At 41.2% G+C, this 25,674-nt stretch overlaps 1 protein-coding gene across 3 annotated transcripts; it reads left to right on the top strand.

Moving 5' to 3' along the window:
• Positions 1-3,725: 3,725 nt before the first annotated feature.
• Positions 3,726-23,867, top strand: Hr4 (nuclear hormone receptor 4). 3 transcript variants are annotated; one of them, XM_076376088.1, is made up of 10 exons: positions 3,735-3,834; positions 11,423-12,460; positions 12,814-13,360; positions 14,762-14,972; positions 15,341-15,691; positions 21,545-21,679; positions 21,798-22,061; positions 22,768-22,960; positions 23,298-23,425; positions 23,640-23,867. In XM_076376088.1, the coding sequence occupies exons 1-10, from the start codon at positions 3,735-3,737 to the stop codon at positions 23,718-23,720; spliced, it is 3,048 nt and encodes a 1,015-aa protein (XP_076232203.1). In that variant the 3' UTR covers positions 23,721-23,867. The 3 variants fall into 3 exon arrangements, with proteins under 3 accessions (XP_076232207.1, XP_076232203.1, XP_076232204.1); XM_076376092.1 differs by having other exon boundaries at positions 3,726-3,834; positions 23,298-23,867; XM_076376089.1 differs by lacking the exon at positions 23,640-23,867 and having other exon boundaries at positions 22,768-23,094; positions 23,298-23,376.
• The last annotated feature ends 1,807 nt before the right edge of the window (positions 23,868-25,674 follow it).

Here is a 25,674-nt window from a genome sequence, read left to right on the forward strand (position 1 = left end):
AAAATTTTATATTTTTATGAATATCAGATACTGGACAAAATATATAAATCATGTTTGTTCCATAGAAAAAGATTTAATGTTTAAAAAATTTAATGTAAATCTAAAAGGAAAAATAAGAATGAAAGATAAAGTATTTAAATATCTTCAATAGTCAATGACTATTTTAAGGAATCGTTGAAACAAGCAAAGTGAAGGCGAACGTTTGCTTTGAAACGTACAGTCGACGAGGTGTTAAGCATCAGTGCTGTTTAGGCGAAACTGAGGTAGCTACACTTGCACATCTTCGCATCTAATCTTCTCGATGCGTTCACTGATAATTTGCTTGTTTCTATAGTTCCTTGGTTTCTCAGAATAATAAATTATGAATTGTTTATCAAGGCAAATGGAAATTTCATGTATTCATCACGCCTTGACTCTTCTAGAGGTTAAGACAGTCTCTTGACCCACATTTCTGCTATACAATTTTTTTACATATCTATACTTATTTTTTATTCTGCTATAACTTCTTAAATCTACTACTTTTGAGACAGATAGCAGACTCAAGAACCTTCACAATCGTTTTCTATCAAAATAAAATACCTACACAATAAATTCTGCTACATATTAATTAAAATACCTTACATTTAAAACACTTTAAATGAAAGCACAATAAAATTGTAAAACATATATAGCATATTTATAGCCACAAAAAACCACTAATGATCCCAAAAAATAAACATCTTAATAAGAAATTTAAAGTGACATTCGAGCATGGACCAACACGAAAGGCCATTATCTGCCAATAAATGTCTAACATGAGAACCATTCGAACCGTATCACGAGGGCAATTAACTACCTACCCGTGCCCAAGAGAAATCGGAAACACTTAAAGCGACAGAGAAAGTCCCGCCACGATTTTATGATCCGCCAATATTTACTTAATCCCTAACGTAGGAATCTTGGCTCGGTTGTAGGTCAGTATCCACGATTGATTGCCACCGAATGGTCGCCTTTATATTTAAACTTCTACAAAGTTTAGGGACGAACGAACCGAGTTCAGAATGAAGTCAGACATGGCCCAGTTCTCGATCCAACTTCACACACGCGTGTCGAGCGAATTTTTTAAACAACACGCCTGTACGTCATTGCTACTGCGCAAGCCGACGATCGTCCCTGATAGTGAACGTCTTATGTAAACTTTACTCGACACGCAACGGAGTATGCATATGCGGTAATTTCCCATAGTTGGTAAATTAAGTGTACCTACTCGATACAGATCGATTAATCCTTGGTATACTAAGTAGAGTCAGTTAAAATTTTTAAACTCTCCCGTTGAAAATTGTTCGTTTTTAAATCCCTCTTGCTTCTTTTCAAAATTTAAACTTTTAAATTTAAACTGTATAATTTAAATTTAAAAATTTGAAAATTTTTAAATCCTTCAAATTTTCAAATATTCAATTTGAATATGTTCAAAACTCTTTTATATGCTTTTAATTTTCCTGAACTTCTGTTTAAATTCTGAGTACACCTTGCCGTAAGAGTTAAGTGATACTATAATGTGAAACGAATATGTAAAAAAATCATATCACAGAAATACATATACTCTCAATTAAAAGTATTAGAACACCATTGTTTCCTCTAACATGTTTCTGAAACTCAGAAACTTCTTTAATGTAATAAATCACTTTGTATGTTTAACATTAAACGAAAATGTGTCAGCTGAACGGTTCTCTGTTCACTCAACTGCAAGCAGAAACAAGTGCAAGCTTAGCCTGCCAAGCCCCTGAACCGAAGGGTAGCTCACCCAACGTTTCCCAACTTTCCGACATTTTCCCAGCCACCCTTAGCTAACCCAGAAACAGGTGACGCAACAAAGTTAATATCACGCGACATCGATTATCTCCGTGTACCGTGGCGAGTTCTAAACGAGTGCAAACCGAACGTGCTTAACATGCAAATACAGTCGCATTCGAGCGATCGTGGACGATTGGCCTGTATTATCCGCGACATCGCGCTTATTAAAACGACCCGATGATATGTCATAGACCGTTTCTCCCGCGACGAGCGTAAAACTGCCTCCCCTTTGTCTCCCCGTCTCTGCTTCTCGTCTATTAATTACGAGAGGCGGGCACCGCGCGATAAGACACGATTTGTCATTATCAGAGCGCCCAGATGAGCGGACGAGAAGCGTTATTAAACTGGCCTGGCGCGGGCCAATCGTCGCGAACCTGCTCCCTTCGTCCCTCGAGCGGCCGCTAGTCAAGGAAACTGTTTCGTTTTCCCGTTCATACGTCGAACGATGCTTTCTAATTATCCCTCTTCGCGAGCTGCAGCCGAGGATTCCGCGATCTAAAGGCGCGAACGTGATTCCAAGACGCGAGCTGGTTGGGATCGAGTAGCACGGTTCCGCGCCTAGCACCGCTCGAAGACACTGCCATGCAACGATCCAATTGTGTGCTATTGGCTAAAGAGGGGTTAATGGCGAACTATGCGTTCGCTGTAATCGCGAGTGTGGAGCTAGCGCGTGCACTTTCACGTTCGGCCCGCTCTAGGCACGATAACCGATATCTTCGATGGAGTGGGATGATTCTGTGGAGTTGAGATGGTTGTTGGAAAGTGGACTGTTAAGAGCATGGGAGAGTAGATGCAGTGAATGAGGGTTCTCAGAGATGTCGAGGATAATTTGACATATTGATTATTTTGTAGTTGGCTGGTAATGTTAAATGACTGTTTTAGGAAGACCGAGTTGTGGGAAGATCTAAGGCCTGGTTTAATTATAAAAAGAACTAGTATGCACTGGAGCTAGCTAGGTTGTATCTATAAATTCCTGAGTACAATTGGAATACTCAGTGCAGGGACCAGTGAAATCCAATTTCTAGCAAAAACGACTTTCTGTATGAATTTTGAGGCATTTTACTACTTAGAAGTTTCTATACTACTTAATGCAAAATTTTGATAATAATTGGAGGTAATGGGCTTATGCGCCATGATCGAAAGAAATCAATTACATCTAAAAATCGAGAGACCGATAAAAAAACCCTCTACAACAATTCTAGTCAATCCTAGAATCAACGCTTCCAAACTGAATGCAATACTCAATACTGGAGAATTTGTATTTCACTGGAATCGAACACGAATATTGTCCACAGAAAAACGACTAACACCTGCTAAAAAATACGTGACACTTGTCGATTTTTCATACAATATTACATTTAACGGTGACAAAAAATTGAATACCTGGGTAGCAGAAGGTTGTAAAGAAACATAGGCAGTTCGATCCAAAAAATTTGTCAGTGTAAATTTTAGGAGCCACTCGTTGCTGTTCGATTCATAGCACGCGATATAATCATACGACAGCGTTTCTCGATCGTTTTATCAATGTAGGGTGATAAAATTGGAACCTCTCATATTAAAATTAATGTTACATTGATTATCTTTAATTCATAAACTCCATATTAAAATTGAATTCCCGGAGAAAGCCTCGTCATACCATTTATTTATGCGATCATTGTCGCGTAATGAAAGAAAAACGTTACTAGAACTATAATGATTAATGAAGATGTATTTCATGACGGACACCGACACATAAGTCATAAAAGTTGCTAAACCCATCATTGTAAATTAACTTCAGTTATTCATTATTAGACACCTAGCATCTTATTATTTACTCATAAGTTATGTTTAAGAGCAACACAGTATTTTTTCATCGTTGATTGAACTAAATTAACTTGCGCAATTTCTTGTTCACAGGAATTATGACCCTTACGAGCAGCCCGTGTGAGCTAGACAACATGAGCTTGTTTCAAGACCTCAAGTTGAAAAGGAGAAAGGTCGACTCCCGATGTAGTAGTGACGGTAAGAAAACAATTTTGTGTTCTTTATTTTTTCCAAAAGGATAAAAAAGCAAATTAGCAAGCAAATTATCTATTCTTTCATTTTCAACGATAAAATTGAGACTTGAACAGAAGTAACGTGACATTTAGTGTTAAAACAAAAACGAGTACTAGTCACGCTAGCAGTATAAGTTCCCTAAGTTATCTTCAATGGAACAATCGTAAAATATGTACAAGCAAAATAATGCGTATCAAGATGTCTACAAGTCCAGGCGTGATCGTGTGTTTGAAAAGGATCGTATATCATCGGCTGGTTAAAGCAAAGCATAAGGCAATCTTTTCTTATTCAGAATACGCGGAACGAGATCATGAAAGTGGTCAACGCAACTGTAATGACTAGTAACCGCCCATAGTGCAGTATTTGATACACTTATCGCCCTGATTTTCACAACCCGTGTGCATTGGCTGTGTAACATCGATCATACTTCACTCGTTTTGCTTCGAGAACCGTGGATGTTTAAACTTATCGTCGCGAAAATACTACAGTTAGAAGCGAGAGCAAATTTATCGTACCTTCGTCGCGGTCTACACACCTATCGAAGTAAAATTCTTGAATCTACTCCAATACCATTCAGTTCCCGACGACTTTTGCAACAAAATAGATGAGAGTTTATTTAAATAATGGTGTCAACAAAGTGTACACTATCGCGTATCCTGAGCGTAGACGAGCCAACCAATTCTACTGATTGAAATAGTCAGACTGGTGTTTGAAAAATTCAAATGTCAGGGTATTTGGATATTTGAATTTTTGAATTTTTGAATTTTTGAATTTTTGAATACTAGAAAATTTTCAATTTTGAGAATTTTAAAATTCAAAAATTTTATTTATTTTTCCGAATACTTATTTCATAAAACTTTCTTCTCATTTCTTACTTCATAAAAATGTAAAAGTAAAATTTATTTTACACATATCTAGTCTACATCTTCTCTATCAGTTTCTCATAAGATATTAAAAATTCATTTTCCATAAAACACAAAAAAAGGACTTCCTACACGCGTCAAATAGATAATTCACCTAAAAATACTCTCCACTAAATCTCCATTTTGTAATATCTTTCAAGACCGACATATTGAATCCATATCGAATACGTACTCCATAAAGCAAACAAAAGCCAGCATCACGTAATCCACCCCCTCGACCTTCTACCTGTCGCCGCCCAGTATCCACCCAAGACAATTTCCAGCTACTACAGTGCTTTCCTATCCACAACCTTCGCCGTTGAAACTGTGTATCCAATGTTTCCACCTTCCCAGAAATCCTAATCCTCATATTCACCCTCGACCAACACCTCTCCACCATAGAAGCATTCATAACAAAAAGGATTGGTTACCGCGGGGTGGCAGTTCAGACGTCGACGTCCAGCTGGGGGAAGGAAACTCCAGGAAGAGGGGGTGGTGGTTGGTGGCAGCGTTGCAGGGTTGAATATCAACCCACGCGCTTTCCCAGACCTGTACCGGTGCTAGTTCAGCTTCGCCTCAACTTGCACGAGCACGCGAGACTTTCGACAGTGCAACAGTGACTCGCGAACGACTAGGCTAGGTCCTCTCGAAAGAACCTCGAGCATCAATACCGAGCCTAACCAAAACCGAGACACAAATAAATCCAGAAGCTAACCATCCGTGGACGCGGAGAGAGGCAGCTGCAGCCAGCTATCAAGCTGCATCGATTTTTCGAAGGGGTCGCGAACACCGATACCAATGACCCTCAACCTACCAGCGGTTAAAGGTCAGAGACTATCGTTGGCGGGAAGCCGAATCGATGGTAACGACGGTGAACCTGGATTGTTATGTCGGAGGCGACGTCGACCTAAGGAGACGTGAGGACACACGCAGTTCCAGTCGCTCGACGTCTGCGACACGGACACGACATGTCCGCTGTCCTCCAGATCGCGTTCCCTATGCTCTTTGGTATCGTAAATGAGCCTCATCGAGGAACAGCCGCGTCGAGCCCCGTCCACCCGCGGAATCATTGATCCTCCTCGCAGAGGACCACGCGTCGAGCAACGTCACGCTTGGGGAAGCGTTCGACGCAATTACCAGACCAGCTGACGACAGTGCCAGCCCCGTGAATGCAACAATATGGAGAGATCGCCCCGCTGCGGGACAGGACCGTTCCTCGTCGAGGTTTACTCATGCAAAGTGCTCCGCGGAGAACAAAGGACCGATTAGATCGCGTTCGACGTTTCCACGGTATACTTGGATCGATTTGTTTCCCATTAGGCTCGTGAATGCTATCGAACCGACGCGACCTGGCGATGCCCGATTGAACGGAGGTGCAGGAGGATGGTTGACTGTTTCGGTTCCGTTTTTCTTTGTTCACGTTTCGATTGAGAATTTGTATTTCGATCGAGATATGATTAGGGACATTTAGAAGGGAGTTTGAGAGTAGTTTACTATGGAGTTTTGATTCTTGTTCGCGTGGTGACGTTGTTGAGGGACAATGTGGGATTTTTGGATACGTCTGACTAATCATTGGTTATACTACTTGCTGGTGTACTTTATGAGAATAGTGAAAGAATGCAAATGAATTTGACGAATCTAAGGAAATATAAGAGACTGTTGCTATGGAGATAGAGTATTTAAATAAGAATTAAAAAAAATTGAGAAGATTTATGTACTTAAATTTATAATTTATGGAATTTTTTTAACGACGAGTTTAAAACCAAATCGCTTCTAAAATACTTGAAACTAAATAATTCGTAATCATAGTATTCATAAATTTAAAAGCACAATTTACAAAATATTAAAAATATAGAATATGTTGCATAAAAAATGTATGTGCCAATAGAAACAAATATTTTGTATCAACTTTGAAATAATTTACAATTTTTTCGTCCCTCTGTGATTTTTGTTATGATGAGCATTTGCTATGAAAGCAAGCGAACATTTGTACCTGAATTAATCGTAATCACAGTGATGAAAGTGTAACAACTGCTGAGATACTGACGACAATCGGAATATAGAGCTTAACGAAGAAACTTGTGATATGGATCGTTTTACAGTTCGACAAATAGTTAAACATCGATAACGTAAAGAAGATAGAGAGAACTACCTCTATGATAGAACCATGAATTTTCCATTGAAACACGACATGTTTGTTGCAACTGATCTCCGCTGGATGGACAATTGGAACTCTTTAAATATGGATTTGGGACTGCTTCAGCGGATACATCTGAATAATTTCTCATCGTGTTCCTACCTACAAGATCCGTGCAACTTCTCATTCCCGTCTTATCCGAGTTACGTTGACTTTCACCATTACTTCAGATCCCAACTGATGAGCCCCTATACGATGTTCGATTATCGGTACTGCTTCTACGATTCGAAGAACTGTCGATCATCGTTACTTGGTAAATTACGTTACCTACTACTATGGAATTTCTTCTGTTTTATTTCACGCTAACATTTTTACTGACGAGTGATATGAGTTCAAAATTTTTAGACCTGAATTTATTGTAAAAATAATACATACCAGAAATCAGTTATTCTATGAGGTTCGTAACTGTATATTCTTTCACAAAATTCTGAACTTTATATTTCAGACACATTTTCTACTATTTTATCAATATTTTACGTAATTCTGTCCTGTCTTATATCATACACAAGTATATTTACTATAAGAATGAGTTATATGAGAAGAAAGTTAATGATAATTCACCTAAACAAAAAGACTCAGGGGCGCCATTCAAACATAAACAATCACCCCATTAATCAAGCTAATCGCACATCATCCTCAATTCGTCGCTTCCCGCCATTGACCATTAATCAACCATCGATGAATGAACTTCTCATCTATGATTACGCGATACGTGATCGGAATGGAGCGCGTTAAAAACGAGTCGAAACGGGAGGAAGAAGATGATAAGAGACACCACAGGTAAATGAATAATCCACGAGAACCGATATTCACGGTGACCGGGCTATTAATAGCTTGGAAACTGGAATCTAGGTACCTACAATCACAACTCGGCCTTGTCAACTGCATTCCTTCCTTGACCTACACGAACAGTCATAGTCCACATCCTTTTCACGATCCAAAGCACTCCGCGCGAGTATTACACTTTTGTGTCGACCGCGTCAATTGCTCTCTCGCTCTCGCTGCGAAGTATCCTTGCAGCTGCACGTGCGATCACAGAGAACGCTTTTCCCGCACCACGGGGTACGATGCAAAAGGGAGAACGAGAGGGACCGACACGTTTGAGCAACCCTAACGCTTTAAGGTACATGCCTGCTTGTCAGCATCGTATGTGGCTGACAAGCAAATAGGTATGTTGATGTTGTTTGCTTGGGCATCGCGATAAGCAGCGCGGACTATGTTATGTGACTTAGATTGTTTTATATGAAATTTGACACTTTTTCATATGATTGAAGTGATTGAAAATATGAAATTTGTTTTCATATATTTAGAAAATGATTGATTTAAAAGGAGGAGATTGATAAATTTGTTCTGTGATATTCAGAAAAATTTGTACCTTCAAGGGTTAAATTCCGTATGAAAATATAGGAACTGATTTTTATGAATTGAAATAAACAAGTGTACATATATATAGACACATTTCTCATATAAATTTCAGAATAAAAGTATCTTAGGAAACTGAATTTTTCTTATACTCTGATTTAAATTTCAACAAGTATGTAAAGTTCATAAAAGTATTCGTACGTTTAAGTAGTGGTTATAATAAAAATAAAACCACCTTTTTATTGCACTTTTTAAATATGGATCGATTATATTGAACTCACTCTTTTAACTAGCGTCAATCTTAAATAAATATATTAATTATAAATGTCTATAATTGTAGACAGTGTCCTAAGATTAAAGAACATTATAAAATATGCAAATTTTACATTTCACAAAAAATAATAAAATAGTACTTTACCATTCTGCAGTCCATAGTCTCATTACTAAAGTATTTTAATCCAAATTTTATGGTGGGCTAGTTGAATATCAGTAGTACAGAAAATTCTTCCATTTCATGTCGTCAGATAAACAAAATCTCCAGTTTTGCAAACTCTCATGTCCAACGAAAATATTCTAAACAGAAAATAAATAAATCATAAAATCAGTATGCGATAAAAATTTTAAGTAAAATTAAAATACCCACGAAAATAAACTACAATAACAATTGAATAGTGTCTTACATCTTAAAATTCTAAATTCACAATTCCTCATTCGTGTATCAAAGAACACTAACGACAACGTATTTCACTTTACTATCACATTACTCAAACTTTGCTTTTACGCCGCAACGACGAGTCGCGAGGAGTATTTTCCAAAACAGTTCCGTCCGCGTTCAATGTCGAAATAAAACTGGTCTGCTCGAAGTTGGGTTTGTCCTTACGGGGTTACTAATCCCTGCCCCGAAATCCAGGATACACAAAAAATTTGGAGTAAATAGACAAAGTGAAAGAGTGAGTCAATAGCAACACGGTCGAGCTCAATGTTTTGGTTTCTCTCTGGGTAGGTTTTACAACGCAGTAAGAATACGCAAGTAAAATATTTTACTACGTTCATTGGACTTTAAGAACAACAAATTCAAATAATAAATTCACTTTCTCTTATTTAGTTTTTATCAAATTAAACAAATTCCAACAGTACGGTAAAGTTAATAATAACGATCTATTAATATCCTCTTTTATTCATTTTCACGATACCTTCGAAATAAAACGCGAAGGCACAACAAAAGAAAAAGGCCACATTCAATATACCTAAATGTTAAAACGTGTGGGTTAACAAGAACTCTTCACATTACTCTTTCATTCCCAATACTCCCACCCACGTAATCCAAAATACGAAACAACCAACCCGAAGAGAACGAAATATCTCCTCATTCAAAAGTCTCTCATCATTCCGTATAACAGAGGAACCAGGACACTCCACTCAAAGATCCCTCCACTCTCGAGTCGTAAAAAGCAGAAACGTCGATTCACTCGCGAGGATATGAAATTTCATTGACAATGCAAGTAACAGTCCTCCGCCAATAATACACGGTGACTCAGCTCGTACTTTAAACTTCGTCGAAGAGGCAATAGGTCCGGAGACAATGTGAAAAGACTAAACTTTATCGACGTGTTGCGCCCAGATTCGGGTTCCCGCGCGGGTGCGACGAAACCCGACGTGCCCCTTTCGAAACCGCGTCTGTCAACGTTGTAAAACGGTCAGATTGGCAGCGGCACGATAAATGCTATTAATCATCGTGATAGACCACCGGCACGCTCGTGCACGATGATTAATAACATTTTCATAACGCCTCCGCGATGATCGCCCTCCTCCTGAGGACCAAGCCCGCTCAGACGCGAAAGCGTCCGACGATTCAAGACGGTTGCGCGATCGTTGAACCGAATAGTTTAACCGGGCAACGAAGAATCCCATACAGCGTGGAACTTTCATAATCTCGGCCGAATCACCGACCCGCAATAATTGTTATTAATGCACGGTGAAACGGGGTTACTCAACCGAGCGGGAATAGCAACGAACAATGTAGTACACATTGTGCCGCAAAGTGTCAAAACGGATGGATGTTTATCTCCATTAGAACGGCCTCAGATTGATACGGATTATTTGTAATGCCAGAGGTGAGCCTCTCCTCTCGATGATTTATACCGACACGGTGGTGCTTAAGTTACAAGCAAATTGAGTTCGCATTAACGACACGTTTGATGGTAACTTCTCGAGAGCTGAGGTTTACAGGATTCGTTTATGGGAGTTGATTACCAGCCGATGCCCACACGTGCTACGGTTACTTTTATCCCTCGGTGTTATTGTATTTTTATACTTGTGACATTTATGGTGAAGAATTACTGATGGCCAGACTTTTTTGGGTTAATAGAACTTACGAGGATCTTGGAAGTGGTACATGGGAAAAAGGAGAAGTTTTAGAAATTCTTCGAAGAGAAATTATTAGAGTGAACCTTTTTAAATTTTCATAGAAATTTGTAGAATGTATTTTCTATATTTTGATATATTTAGTCTGTTCAAGTTTCCTGAAATTCTCGTTAGAATTCTCGTTAAAATAAAATTAATTCGTTCAGTTCTGAGGACTCAACTCCATCTCAACAAATCCTAGCAGATTCAGTCAATAAAAATCACTCAATTTGAGTTTGAAATTCACCGTGCTATTCTCTCGCATAAGCCACTTTTTCTCACGAGCGACAAGTGTCACAGCTCCCCTCAGGCGCATATCACGTTCATCCTTCAACTTCAATACCACGAGTTCATTCTACAACCACCTGCTGCTTCCTCCAATCATCCACAAACCGCTCGCCCTAAAATCGCCAACAATCGTCTTCATTCATCGCCTAAATTCTCGTCTACGCTCGTTCCCCAAAGATATTAAAACCCCGAAGGTAGCTCGGCGACCCAAGACTCGCCTCCGCCCAATCGGCACCATTCGATTAACCAGCGGTTCAGTTCGATTCGCAATACCACGCTCACACGACATTCATCGGGACTGTTAATCGCGATCCACGCCCGCGATCGTTGCCCGCCAAAGGTAAACGTGCGCAAACTGTTCCATCGAGTATAAACGTGAGATCAACGCCTTATTTCTCAGACTCCCCGGTATCCCTCGGATCAGCAGGCTCGCCGCTCGGGATCCAGCCGGCGGACGCTCCTTCACCCATAAACTTTCCTGCTCCAGGGGAGAGCATGGCCGACACCTCGACCCTGTCGCCGGAGGCAAACATGCCAGGCTCGCCGGGCTGCCCTGTGGTCAAAGTCAAAAGCGAGTATCTGCTAGGCATCCCGAGTCCAGGGACACCGCGAGATCCTTTTCACGGTGGCGGTGCAGCAGGTGGCCTGGAAGCGCGCGACACAGCCTGCTCGGACCGTGCGTCGCCCGACTCAGTCTTCCCAGACGCCACCTCGATAGGGGGCTTCAGAGTTGTGGAGGAGCAGCAGCAGCAGCAGCAGCAACAGCAGCAGCAACAGCAGCAGCAGCAGCAGCAGCAGCAACAGCAGCAGCAGCAGCAGCAGCAGCAACAGTCCCAGCAACAGCAGCAGCAGTCCCAGCAGCAGCAACGCTCCGGTACACCTCTACCGGCCAGGTCCTCGCCCTACTCGCCGATCCAGGCAGTCTCCACGACTCCCATGCCTCAGGAAGGGAGCTCCAGGAGCGACAGCCCCGACAAGGGCAACATGTCCTCGGTCCAGACCAAGGAGGAGTCCGACAACTCGGTTTTCGACGGCGGGGGTGGCGGAGGCAGCGGCGGTGGTCGTTCCGAGACCTCCAGTCAACCTAGTCACCGGAGCAGCCCGTCTTCTCAGTACAACCCTAGCATGAGCCCAAGCGCGAGCACGACTCATGCTTCCCAACAGCAGCCACAGACACCGCCGACGCCGCCTAGACACCGAATGTCCTCGGTACCGTCCCACATTCTGGCCCCGCCACAGTTCTGGTCGCAGAACAGCGGTGTCCAGGGGTTCCCCGCGCAGAGGTTATTCAACGGGGTCATCAGCAGCGCGGTCAGCTATGGACAAAACGTCTCCGTCGTATCCACTAGTAGCAGCACCAGCCTGAGCAGTAGCACGGGGAGTGGTGGCAATGGGGCGACGTCCACGAGCACGGGGGCGACTACGACGGCCTCCTCGTGTAAGTAATTTTAGATAGTAGTATATAACAAGAATTGAAGCCTTCGAAAAATTAGGTATTGAACAATTTTAAGATTCTAGGATTGAAGCAATTGAAACTGTGAAATATTGTGAATATTAGAATATTAATTTATGAGTTTTGAATGATTGCACAGTTTTATTAAGAAGACACCATCCTCATCTTCAGATCTCCCTTTCGAAAAAAGAAACGACTCCATAAAAGCTACCCTGTTAAGTCGTTCACCTTTCCACCCACCCCTATTTCATCGATTCCCCACACACGATTCGTTCACAGTGCGTGACTGTCGCACACGTGTAAATGTCCCACAAATGTCAAGGTATCTGTCGTTGCAGGTGAAACGATGAAACCGCCGGCGCAAAGGCCGGCCCCAGCGCCCCCGAGACCACCGCCCACGGTGCTCATGGGCGAAATCGGTGGCGTGAGGACCATGATCTGGTCGGCGCCGCCCATGGACCCTGTCCCACCGCCAGCGGCGTCGTGGACGACCACAGCCGCGGCAGCGTCCTGTTCCTCGTCGGAGGAGTCGGCCGCCCAGCTGCTCCTGAACCTCGGCCAGGAATCCAGGGGCAAACCACCCTCCGTTTCGTACTCGTCTGGCCCGCCGCTGAACATGGAGAAGCTGTGGTCCGGCGACCTGACGCAGCTACCTGCCGCGCAGCAGATGCAGGCGCTGAACCTGACCGCTGCTGGCTCAGGCCAGACGTGGATGAGGAACGGAGGGGTCGTCAAGTCTGAGACGGCGTCGCAGTCGATGTCGATCGCGCCGCCTGCACCACCGATGCCGCCTCAGGAGCACGAGGAGGACGAGACACCTATGATCTGTATGATCTGCGAGGACAAGGCCACTGGGCTGCACTACGGCATCATCACGTGCGAGGGGTGAGTGATTTGGGTGACTTGGGGATTTGGGGAAGATAGATCGGGGGAAGCCATAGTCGGGGAGGATTTGATTTTTGTTGTACTACTGTGAAGACTAAAGAGGAATTTCTGAAATCCTTATTTCTTTTGTAGATGTATAAGAATGCAAATAATCGGATTTGCTTCGAACAGAAAATGTTCGCATATCTCAGAATGTCTTGATTAGGGTAACTTTTGCAGCGTGCCTTCTAGCTGCGCTTAATTAAAAATAATTATAGAGAATCGTGCACGGAAGGTTAGACTACTTGCAAAATTGAGGGTGGCCACTAATGAACCCTGACCTTTGGATGTTCCCAGCCTACACCTGTGTCCCCGCATCGAACGAAGAAGTATACAGAGCTTCTGCTGAGGAAAACATACTGCTGAACTATGAATATAAATGGACCTGCTATAGTACGAAACAACAGCCTTTGTCATTGAGTTTCTCATGCTTTGCCTTTTCGTGATACGATTCTCTCGTTTTCTTATTTCGCTTTTCGATTGACCTTTACTCGCGTTGTCTATACCCCCTATCAATCATGCTCAATCGTGACCGTCATATCGAAGTTCAGGTGCTAGTAAAAGGAAGAAAATTCTGGATTAATATTGAAAAATCAGTCTCATTTGTAGTAAATTAGAAATACTTCGAAAGATTCTATATTATGCAAATTAATAGGGGAGTGATCTCGAAAATCTAGAAATTCCCACTTCTTTAAAAATATGGCAATTCTCAGAGACACCAGACGATGCCTTCGCTCGTCGTTTTCAAGGTAACATGAAAACAGGTGCCTGCCATTCTAATATATCCTGCGACGCGGTTGATTAGTCCTTAAAATTACTACAGGGTATCGTTACTCGGCTTTACGCTTGTTTTCTTCTGTGTCTATTGTTGCGTCGGACGAACCAGGCAAATTACTTTGGAAAAGTACGCGACGAGTTCCCCTATGCATCCCAGTATAACCGTAATTCTGCAAGTATGAATCTTTAATCTATTTCTAGGTCGAAGTATCAGGACGTTTCCCCAAGGAGATAAGAATTAACTTTGAAACTGAATTCGTCGAGCGAAAAGTCTGTACTAAGTGCGATGTATTTTGTACCTCGACCACTTTAATCTGAGTGGAAAGTTGTATTTACTCCAAAAAAATAAAACAAGTAATAACTTCTACTCAAGCACACTAAATTGGAGTTTCTTTCACAAACATTATTTTAGGCATCACGGGTATAGAATATTTTTTAAAATAATTGTAAATACATTCTGGAGATATGTGAATAAAACTTTTCTTTTAAATCCTATGATTTCACAATGCTGCGTGATAAATGCTTTTTTTGTAATATCTTATGTAATATGCAGAGTATCCATGGAGATGAATTGTTTGTGTGTAGGTGTAAGGGGTTCTTCAAAAGAACCGTACAAAATAGGCGGGTGTACACATGCGTGGCGGAAGGTGGTTGCGAAATCACGAAAGCCCAAAGGAACAGGTGTCAGTACTGTCGCTTCAAAAAGTGCATTGAACAGGGTATGGTCCTTCAGGCCGTTCGAGAAGATCGAATGCCTGGTGGAAGAAATTCTGGTGCTGTGTATAACCTTTACAAGGTTTGTATAAGAACATCTAAATTACATTTTTTCCCTTCTAAATTCCTCATACCCTTGAAAAAGATAAAAAAAATTAATTTCCCTTACTGAAGCCAGAATTTAAGATCTAGTATCTTAAATCATAAAAAATAAAAGAAACTTCTTTGCTTTACCTACTGAACTACAAAATAAGTTCCCCTCTTTTCTTGAACTCATAAAAGAAATGAAATAACACTAGTACTATGCATCAAAGAATTATGGATCTTAATTTAAATAAAAAGTCACGAGACAAGTGGCTCATAAATAACCTTTTAATCCTTTTTAACCGAAGGAACTAAAAATGTCGCTTGAATCCGTGGCTAATGGTCCTTGACACCTTTGTTCCCCAGGTGAAGTACAAAAAGCACAAGAAAAGCAACAAAACGAGCGGAGTGGGCGGAAATATGGGTGGCATGGGTGGCGGCGGTAACGTTGGCGGTGTGAATGGGTCGGGATCCTTTGGTGGCAACAAAGGCACCATGGGCTCGACGATGCTGGACAAGCATATGGCTGCAGCTGCAGCTGTGCAGCATAGCCAACAGCAGCACTCTCAGCTGGCTGGCAGTTTCCTTCATCACCATAAAATTTCGTCGGGCGACCCGCTCAACTCACAACCAACCCCCAGCCATCCGAGTCACCCCGCCTCGGGTCACCTCGTCAACGGGACGATCCTGAAGACGGCGCTCACCAACCCCTCCGAAGTAAGTCCCTACTATTTCTATTTCAAGCATTACAGTACTTCAGTAGTTTAACGAAGAATTACTGATTCAGTGCTCACAATGTAATCTAGGAAAATTAGTCAAAATAACATCTAATAGTTCAAGACTTTTTAATTATTTTTATCGTGATATGTGTTATAAGTAACATGTGTTCACTTGAATATTCGAGTCAAAACGTGAGAGACTCGAAAAATCTATTTTTAAAGCTGTTCCATTAGCTTTATTGAAGTGCATAAGTAATTAATTTTATCAATTTATTTTCTCTTTCCATCTAATCTTTTTAAAAATATCTACTCATGGAATGAATCACTATGTGAGGCACATGAAACTCAGAAAATTGTTTAGTATTTCAAAATTCTGTAATGTCGATATCAAGATTGACTTCGCCATGTCTGACCAGCCTAGTGAACGTCAGCAGTAGAATAAGTTCCAAGTCAGACACACGTTTCAAGCGAATTTTAGACTCTGAAACACAGCTTAAGACCCTACTTTCTCACTCTTCTATTTAGAATCACTCCTTAATATTTCTAACACTTCTTGTTAGATGCCCTATATATCCCCAGATACAGTAAGAAAAAATTAAACCACCATAACTTTCTTCTGTAACCAACATAACTATTACCTTCCAAAATTCGCAAATTCTCCCATCTATTAGACTAGGAAACAAGCGAAAAGAGAAGAGCAAAAACAAGTAGAAATCGGATAGCAAGGGACACAAGAAACCACTAGATAAAGAACACGCCACATAACGTCCATCGAGCACGGTAATTTTCGCTCATTTTTCCATTCCTCTGAGCATTTCTTCACGAGCGTGACGCAACCACGTTTGATTTCACGCGATGTTTCTGCGTGATAACTCCCGGTGACGCTTGAAGGGGGGAGTGGATTACACCGTAAAGAGAATCCACGAGATTTCTCTATCAGCTCCATTAGGGCGATTATCTAACGGGCTGATCCTACGTGTGAAACATTAATTAGCCTTTTGTTGAGACGTTCCGCGAGCGCCGCGTGGTAGCGCATATAGATCAACGTCCGCCGCGGCTCATCCGCTGGGGATCGGGTGATTTATTCCAGGCAGCTTGTTAGAAATCGAATGCAGGTCGGCAAAAGTTGATCTTTAGCGAGGGAACCCGCCGCTGATGAGAACGTCCCGGAGGCATCTTCACTTTCACTTTCGAAGCAGCTGCACGCGATCGGATCACATGCTCCGCTCGAAATCTTTCCTGCTCTGAATCTCTTCAACCCGCCAGCCCTCGATCGCGATAAACCGTGCGAGTAGAAGCGGAGAGGACAGATCTGACGTCTTATGGAAATTTGTGTCGCACGATGTAAGCTACCTGGCTAAATTAAAACTCCTGGTCTGTCTCCTTTCTCTTGTTATTAAGTGCCTCTCGGGAAGTAGAGAAACTTTCGATTCTAGGCTTCTGGTTTTCGTCTTGAACCGCTTTGGTGCATTCTATCTCGATGAGGGTTCAGCGACAATTTTAGTAAAGGGATTTTTTTAAAAGATTTTATTAAAATTTATTAAGAAACTTGGGAAAGAATTTCTATGTGGATAAGTGGTTTATTTCATAAACTTCTTTTTAAAAAATCTAGTTTCAATAAATTTCTCCGATAATTGAATCTCTCTTACAAAAATTTGAGAAAGTTACTAATTATTTCTAAATAATTAACTATTTTTTAAAAAAAATAGAAGACTTCCTTTACATTTTTATTATTATCATTGCACTCAAAATTCAAAATAAATCGTCGAGTCTACCTCCCACATTTTCTATAATATTTTTCGATAGAGTCATCGTACGAAAGAAACATCGAAAGTTAGAGGAAAAATTAAGCTTGTAGCGTTGCTCATGAAATGAATCGAAGTACCACCGTGTTAGTCAGAGTTACGTCATCGGTATCTTCGGATCTGCAATCGCGAAGACCCTGTTACGAGCTCATAAAAGAATCTCCCCGTAAAATCGCCGCGTCGTTTGCCAAACGTTATTCGGTCGATGCATCCTATGCGATCGTGCTTTTGGGTGAAGGTTGAAACCATACAGGAAATGAGCATCTATGTTTCAAAACTATTGCTAGCACTCATAACTGTGTTACACAGGTTATTTCAAAGACAAATGATCGAACTTTGAAAATTTGTTTCAATACGCTTACCATTACCGATAAAAATGCATTAATCAATTCTGTAACACAAACGTAATCAGTAATCATGCATTCTAGTATATGAACTTTAAATTTTCTTTTTTTAGTTTGAGTGGCAATAGAATTTTCCAATACAGGAAATGCATCTCAAATCCTACTAACATTTATATGATACTACCACCTTTCCCAATAAATACAAAGTTTCTGAAGATAAAAAAGTTAGATAAAAATGCAAAACGAAACCAACCGAAAAGTTCAATTCAAAGCATCCCTTAGTTTCAATAAGTTTCACATTCTATGTGTTCGTTCTGAGCAACCTGATGTCGAAACGACCCTTAAATTTCAGCAAACGATCCTTAGGGTAGAAAATAGAGGAACAACGTGGTCCAGATTCCAACTCGACGGATTTCGTTTGTTCCTCGGCAGAACGATCCTGAAATGAATGAACTCCCCGTTGCAATTTCACTTTCTTACAACTCGACTTGCGCAAGCCTCAAGGTTTCCCACATTACGAAAGCCGATAGATACAACGAGCTGGCTGCTCGCGAGAGCCAGCGTCGGTCGTCGTCGTCTCGCATGCCTTTTCGTACACGTCTAAACGCCTGTTATCTTTTACATCGCAAAAGCGGTTCCTATTAACTGGTGCAACGATAGTTCCTCGAGGCTTGGCTGAACAATTCTACGGCGAAAATGAATGCATCGAAGGGTTGTCTGTCGACGGACGGGATAGACCTACTAGTTTCTCACTGATCGATGTTATATAATCGAATTTCGTCAGAATGATGCAATTGTCACAATAGATTACAAGCACATTGTTTACTGCGAAATTTCTTTTTTTATTCATGAGATATAGGGTACACGTAATAGTTTCTAGAAGTTTGTGCACACACGAGTGAAGTTCAGTTTTTGCGCGAATTTGGCAATCAATCGAACACAGTGGATAAAGTTAAACGCGAAATTCGTTCTTTGACGTTATATTGGCAGCATAAGCTGAAATGGTTGAAGCTTAAAAGTGAAGCTAAAAGTAAGCTAAAAAGGATTAAAAGGTAATCCTCGTTTTTAATTTTGGCGCCTTTCAAATGGGAATTGAGTACAGTGTATTTTTTCGTGGTCTCGTGGGAAACGTAATCCTGGATTGCAAATATGGTAAAACCTTGATCACTGAGAAAAAAGGCTCGAAATGTGTACAAATAACAAGACTTAGGTAATTATGGAGATAATCCTTCGAATACTTTTTTTCCATAATTTTATCTATTTCCTTTGGCGAACAATGGTCGACGACTTCTTAGTAGGATTGAATAGACGAGGTTCGTCTGCAAGTATCGAAGTTCTGCTGTAGTACAGTATAATTTCACTGTATGTAACATTCTATGAATTCAATGCTTTCAGATTAGTTTCGCCTAACTTGCGATACTCCTATTCACACCTGAATCTTGAAAGCAGTACGAAAATCTATAGCAGCTTGTTGCAAACGTGCAAACTCACAACTAAAAGAATAAATTCAAAGCAAAATCTTTAATTTATTACTTACTTTAACCCTGACAATTATAATACAATAATAGCTTAGTCTTTATTTCGGCACAGAGACAAACAAAACCAAAATTACAGAAGCAAAATCATTTTCAAGTATTTTAACGAAACAATGCTAAACTCTATTTAGAATATGAATTAGTAAAAATATAATAGCTTATAGAATATAATACACAAAAATGTAAAAAATTAGAGATTTGAAGATCTTGTCACATGGCAAAAATTTTCATCCCAAGTTAGATCTATTTAATATCTCGTCTATTTTTACACGAAAACACAATGCAATAGTGGTTTCGAGTCGAACGAAAAGGCGTCGAAACTGTTGTGTGAGAGTGATCGGGAACATTCGAGGGACGCCGTTACGTTCGCCAGTCGAACAAGGTATGCAAACAACGACAAGAATTACCGGGAACATTCGGCCTGGTAGAGGCCATTGCCAAAAGTGAAATCGATGACTCCAACACCGGATAAATATTGCCTGGCGGAGCTCCATTAAGGAGGTCACTTTCCATCTCCGGACGAATCATTGCGCGTATAAGCAACGCGAAACGCTCGTGAATTTCCAAAGTTATGTCCCTCAGATGCAGGAACTGTGTGACTTGTCCTGCAGTTGAGGAGCGAGACTCGCTTCGAAAGAGAACTCCAAGATATTCTAATTGGAAACGAATGTAAATGTCAGAGAACTGTTGAATTCACGCCATTAAAATACTTGATGTTTTTCAAGAAAATTTTTAATTAAGATAATAAATATTGTAATTGTTGGTCCAGTTAATTGTAGAATTTGTTTTCGGAATGGAAAATCGTAGAGGATGACCATTTTTCATTATTGCTGCATAAATAATTAAAACTTCAAATTTGCTAACTTTAATTAAGAAAATACAGTAAAACGTGCCATAAGCACTGTGAAATCAATACCACGATTTCATCATTAGAAGAGAATGTACAATGACAAAGCACTGCTCGACACAAAAATCATTCCACCAAAAAATCGAATTCCCCGAGCCTCTAGACCATTCAATCTCGAACTACCCTTAAAATAGTTGAAGCACCCCAAAATCCAGCAACAGAGGCGCTCTGAAACGAAGCTACTCAATTATCCCCGCGACAATACCGAGCCCAATTTCACCGCGAACGATGCACGACCCACTAAGCACGACTGTGGTCGCGGATCGAGCCAAGGCAGATAAGAAAACAGAATCCACGAGGTTCGATAAGAATCGTCACGAGGTTTGAAGGCGTCAGCCGTTATCGACGTCGGATCAAAGTGTCCAAGTGAAACACGACGATGACTCGTTCGTCGTCAGACGAGGTAGGGACAATAGAAAATCAGCGACAGCCGGTGCCAAGGACGGGCAGTTCTCTGGCGGTTTCGTAACTCGTGAAAGTCTGCACAAGGGACACTGACCTCACCCTACCTCCTTCTCTTCCTCCTCCGACACCTTCATCCCTCCACCGCCGCGATCGCCCGCAGCGACGAGCGTGTCCCACGGTCCCGACTGTGTCCCGTTCCTGCGAGCGAAACTTAAGGGTATCCCAGCCGCGTGGGGGGAGGATCGTAGCTTTCCCCGAAGGTATCGTCGACTCGAGGCCGCTCTCCCTCTCGCGCGGTCTACAAATACCGACCTCGAGGAAGTACTTCGAGGTCTGAAAGGTCAGTGAAAGGCCGGATCGGATTTACGTAGGAAGCACGGCCACGCCGATTCCTTCCAACGAATCGATTCGAGTTGATTATGCGTTTAGGCAGGAGACCCTGGCGGGGTTCGTTTTAATGTGAGGAAGTTTGGGGCGATGATCTTTGACGGGAGGCTTGGTTGACCTGTTGACTGCTTGTTTTTAGGGTAACGTTAAGGGGATACTAGGTAGAAGGTTCTGAGTATTTGAGTGTAGAGTCCATTGGGATTATAGATTACTTGAAGAGCGAAATGAACTTTTATTTAGGATCATTTTCTTTGGATATGTATACTATTTTTTTTAATATTTTTTAATACATTTCTGTTTTGTATTTGGTCTCGGAGGAAAATTATTACGCTTCGTTATAGAGATTCCCAGGTGTGGTTTCTAAGAATTGGAATCCAGAAATTTAAAGATTTCAATATTAGAAAATTTGTATACTTTTTAGTATAAAAAATGACAGTAAGCTTAAAAAGGAAATATTTTCTGTCCCAGGTTGTTCACCTAAGGCAGAGGCTAGACAATGCTGTGAGCAGTTCGAGGGATCGAGCCTTCGCTTTGGACACAACCCTCGCGATGATCCAAACCCTTATAGACTGCGACGAGTTCCAAGATATCGCCACGTTAAGGGTACGTTTACACATCCACATAATCTACTTTCGAGTTCTACATATTCTCCCAAATTATTTCCCAGATCCTCTAAATTGAACAGCTCCTCGAATAAACGCACGTTTTCGTCGCATTGCAGAACTTGGACGAGCTGCTGGACCATAAATCAGACTTAAGTGAGAAGCTGTGTCAGATAGGAGACAGCATAGTGTACAAGTTGGTGCAGTGGACCAAAAGGTTACCGTTCTACCTTGAGTTACCGGTCGAAGTTCACACAAGGCTGCTCACCCACAAGTGGCACGAACTCCTGGTGCTGACCACCTCCGCCTACCAAGCGATGCATGGTCAGCACAAGTTCACCAATGTCGGTACAGACGGGTCGGGAGCGGATTTTATGCAAGAAGTAATTATCTCACGACTAAGGATTTAGAGAGACTCTAGGCTTTCACTTTAAACAAGCACATAGCATCGGTATTCGATAACATAAATTTGCACCTTTCCATTTCAAGTGCTAAGAGAAAGGATCATTTACTTTTCGAGACATAAGAGAGATCAGATTCTGAAAGAAGTCAGTGGATCTCGTGGATTTTATTTTTTGAAGAATAGCTTTGGGAACAGTAATACCTCGACTTGTGTTAATTCATAGTCACAATGCTTTCGTTTAAAATTTTATTGGAATTTTCAATAATAATTAAATTTGTCTTTGCAATGTAACTTTATTTATTGACTTCTATCAAGTGTTGGTTAAAAAATAACATAGCTATTAGTTATTTAAAAGGCGCCTAAAGTACATGTGAAATGTGTCTGACAAGAGGACCTATTCTACTGATGCTGCAGTGTCAGACCTGCCTGATGCATGCTGGTAGTAGAACAAGCCCTAAGTCAGACACAATCTTCGCTCATTTTAGATGCATCTTTTCCCCAATTATTAACTCAGAAAGAAAACCTAAAATGCAATCTCATCATTCTGAATTTTCTCCTTATTTTGGTATGTAGAATCTTACGTCGGTAATTTGAAACCAATTAAGAACTTCAAGGTATTACTGAATACACTTTCACATAACAGGCTGTCATTTTTGGTCCAAGTTTAACGAGCGTTTCGTGTGTAGGTTTCGAACAACATGTATACGTTGCAAACGTGCCTAACGAGCATGATGGGCCGGCCGATAACCATGGACCAATTACGGCAAGACGTAGGGCTCATGGTGGAAAAAATCACGTACGTCACGCTAATGTTTAGGAGGGTGAGGCTTAGAATGGAGGAGTACGTCTGTCTGAAAGTAATCACCATGCTCTCGCAAGGTAAGTATTCTTATCTGATAAAGCATTTCGAAAAGAGACTCGCGAAATGTTTGTACCTTCTGTGCTTTAACGAGGAACGTAAAATATAAAGAAATTTGTACTTTTTGATAATGCTGCAATTGGAGATGCAAAATGTAAGTTTGAAAAATAGAAGAATTTTTTGTACGTATGGAAAGTAAAGTGGAACGATGAAAATGAAAATTTCATGACTATTTTCTGAAATTGAAAAAAGCTTGCCTCTTTCTGTTAAAAAAAATTTGATGAATTGAAATTCAGTTTTTTAATCTTTCGTCTACATACTCAAAAGCTCACGACTTTTTCTCCTGTCCTCTCTTAGCACGTGGAGGTACAATGGAATTAGAACAAATACAAGAACGGTACATGAGCTGCCTACGAAGTTTTGTCGAGCACAGTGCGCCACAACAGCCGAGTCGATTTCACGATCTTCTCGTGAGGCTGCCCGAGGTACGTTCACCAATATGCAAAACAAAAATTTCCAATCCCTCCGTGAAACGATCCAATTACTTTCAATTGAACCCAAACGCGATGATAATACAGCGTATCGAAACGAAAGAATCTCGTAACAGATTCTCACAAAATTCTCGAAGAAAACAAAACCATAAAAAAAAAAGAAAAACCACGGGACCTAAGTCGATCCTATTTTCTTGCTGAATTACAGGTACAATCGGCAGCAGCTCTTCTACTCGAGAGTAAAATGTTCTACGTTCCTTTCCTACTGAACTCAGCAATTCAAAGATAGTAAATAAAAAAAAACCAACAAACTGACGATAAACGAAGCTGATTACCTACTATACATACTATACATATATAAATATATATATAAATACGAATATACATACGAAGGAGTAACGGAACCGAACAAAAGAATCGGCGAGAGCGAAACAAAGGGGGAAGAAAAGGAATCGGGGGAAAGAGGGAGAGAAAACCACGAAACCTGAGAGCTCGCGCGGAAAAAAGGGAAAGGCTTTGTTTGCGTATGTATGATAACTATACAAAAAAGTATATATATATTATATATATATAAAAAATGTGTGTGTTCGTTGCGTTGTACAAACGATGAAGATGGTAGAGGGGGGCACTGGGAAACCGTGCGAGAAAACGTGATAAACAAAAAAGAAAAGCAAGGGAGGAAACAAAAAACGAGAGAGAGATAGAACGGAAGAGGAACGAGATGACGAAGGAAGCGGAAGCTGAAGAGAGAATGCTTTAAATAAGGAGAGAAAGAAGAAGTGATGAAAGAATATTAAAGTTGGAGAGCGAGAGAGGGAGAGAATGGGAGAGAATGGGAGAGGATGAGAGAGAGAGCGAGAGAGAGGGAGAGAAAGAGAGTAAGAAAGGGTGCGAGAGAGGGTGAGAGAGGACGAGCGAGAGATAGAGAGAGAAAGCGCGCCACCTCGAGGTGAGAGATCAATCGAGGAGGGAACTGAACTTTTTTATCGAAACTAAAAGACTATAATAATATATTTCTGTACGCAGTACCGCGCAACTACGTCATTGTGTGTTCACGTTGCATAATCCGATCGATAATAAGACTCTCGTTACGTACGCTCACTGTAGGCCATCTACTACTACCACCTACTACTACTACTACTATTACTACTACTACTACCGCTACTACTGCTACTACTACCGCTACTATTACTACTATCCTCCATCACTATCAACTCAAAACAGCAGACTACCAAAACGACCGATACGATCACTCGACCGACGTTGATGATAATGGTGATCATAATAATAATAACGACGACGACGACGATAATGTTGACGATGATGGCAATGATAATAATGACGACGATCGACGAGCAGTCGCTAAAGAACGTAGAACGATCGATCAGTGGGGACATCGAACCTCCTATTTCCTACGCACGAGTATACATAGAAAAAAAAAAAAGAAACGACTGAACCATTCAGGTGCAAATGCATACATTCATACACACACGTACACACGATCAACAATTCAACGCCTCTCTCCGTCATCGGTGCATCCACGTGATTCCAACCCTTGACCATCGTCGTTATCACGTACCCCCGCCAAGCGCAAGTGTGATATCTCAGTTACCATTCGAAATAAGAGGAGAGACAAAGCTAAACGCTGATCAACGTCGAATTGTCTCCAACTTCAGCAGAAACTTTGGCAAACGATGAACCGAGAAGGGAAGGGAGGAGATCGAGTATGCAGATCGAGTCTACCAAACACGAGAGGAAGCCTGCGTTATATACATTTTGGAACAGAATCACCGATATCTCGATAACTGTCGTTCTCATTGTTGTCGTCCTCGTCGTCCACCAACCGACTCCGAATCATGGTCCAAGCGCGCAACACAGAAGACTATATGTATATGTATACATACATGCATATATATATGTACACAATTTTTGTTAATTCACACTTCATCGCCATCGACGTAATCTCTCTACCGCGTTAACGTGCATCGCTCACCGGTCGAAGACACATTGTCCTTGTTCGTCGATTCAAACACCTGTTATCACCGTTTCCATCTGACTCGGGTGGTCCGATCCTCCCCTCGGATCGCGAGACTCATTTCTCTAGAGCTTACGAGAACCTTCGAGACTTACTTTTACACGCTCCCCGCCACCGACACGTGGCGGCCAGGCGTTTGATAACTTTTTGATAAGGTTTACTTGCGCGGCGATCTTTGCAAATCTTTCGCAAAACGAAAAGGATTTTT

The sequence above is a fragment of the Calliopsis andreniformis genome, chromosome 4 (genome assembly GCF_051401765.1).
Source record: "Calliopsis andreniformis isolate RMS-2024a chromosome 4, iyCalAndr_principal, whole genome shotgun sequence".
Lineage (NCBI taxonomy): Eukaryota > Metazoa > Arthropoda > Insecta > Hymenoptera > Andrenidae > Calliopsis > Calliopsis andreniformis.

Coding starts and splice junctions, on each gene's coding strand:
- Hr4 (XM_076376092.1), top strand. CDS start 3,735: ATGACCCTTACGAGCAGCCCGTGTGAGCTAGACAACATGAGCTTGTTT. Junction 15,692..21,544: donor CGCTCACCAACCCCTCCGAA/GTAAGTCCCTAC, acceptor TTTCTGTCCCAG/GTTGTTCACCTAAGGCAGAG. Junction 22,062..22,767: donor GAGCGGATTTTATGCAAGAA/GTAATTATCTCA, acceptor TTTCGTGTGTAG/GTTTCGAACAACATGTATAC.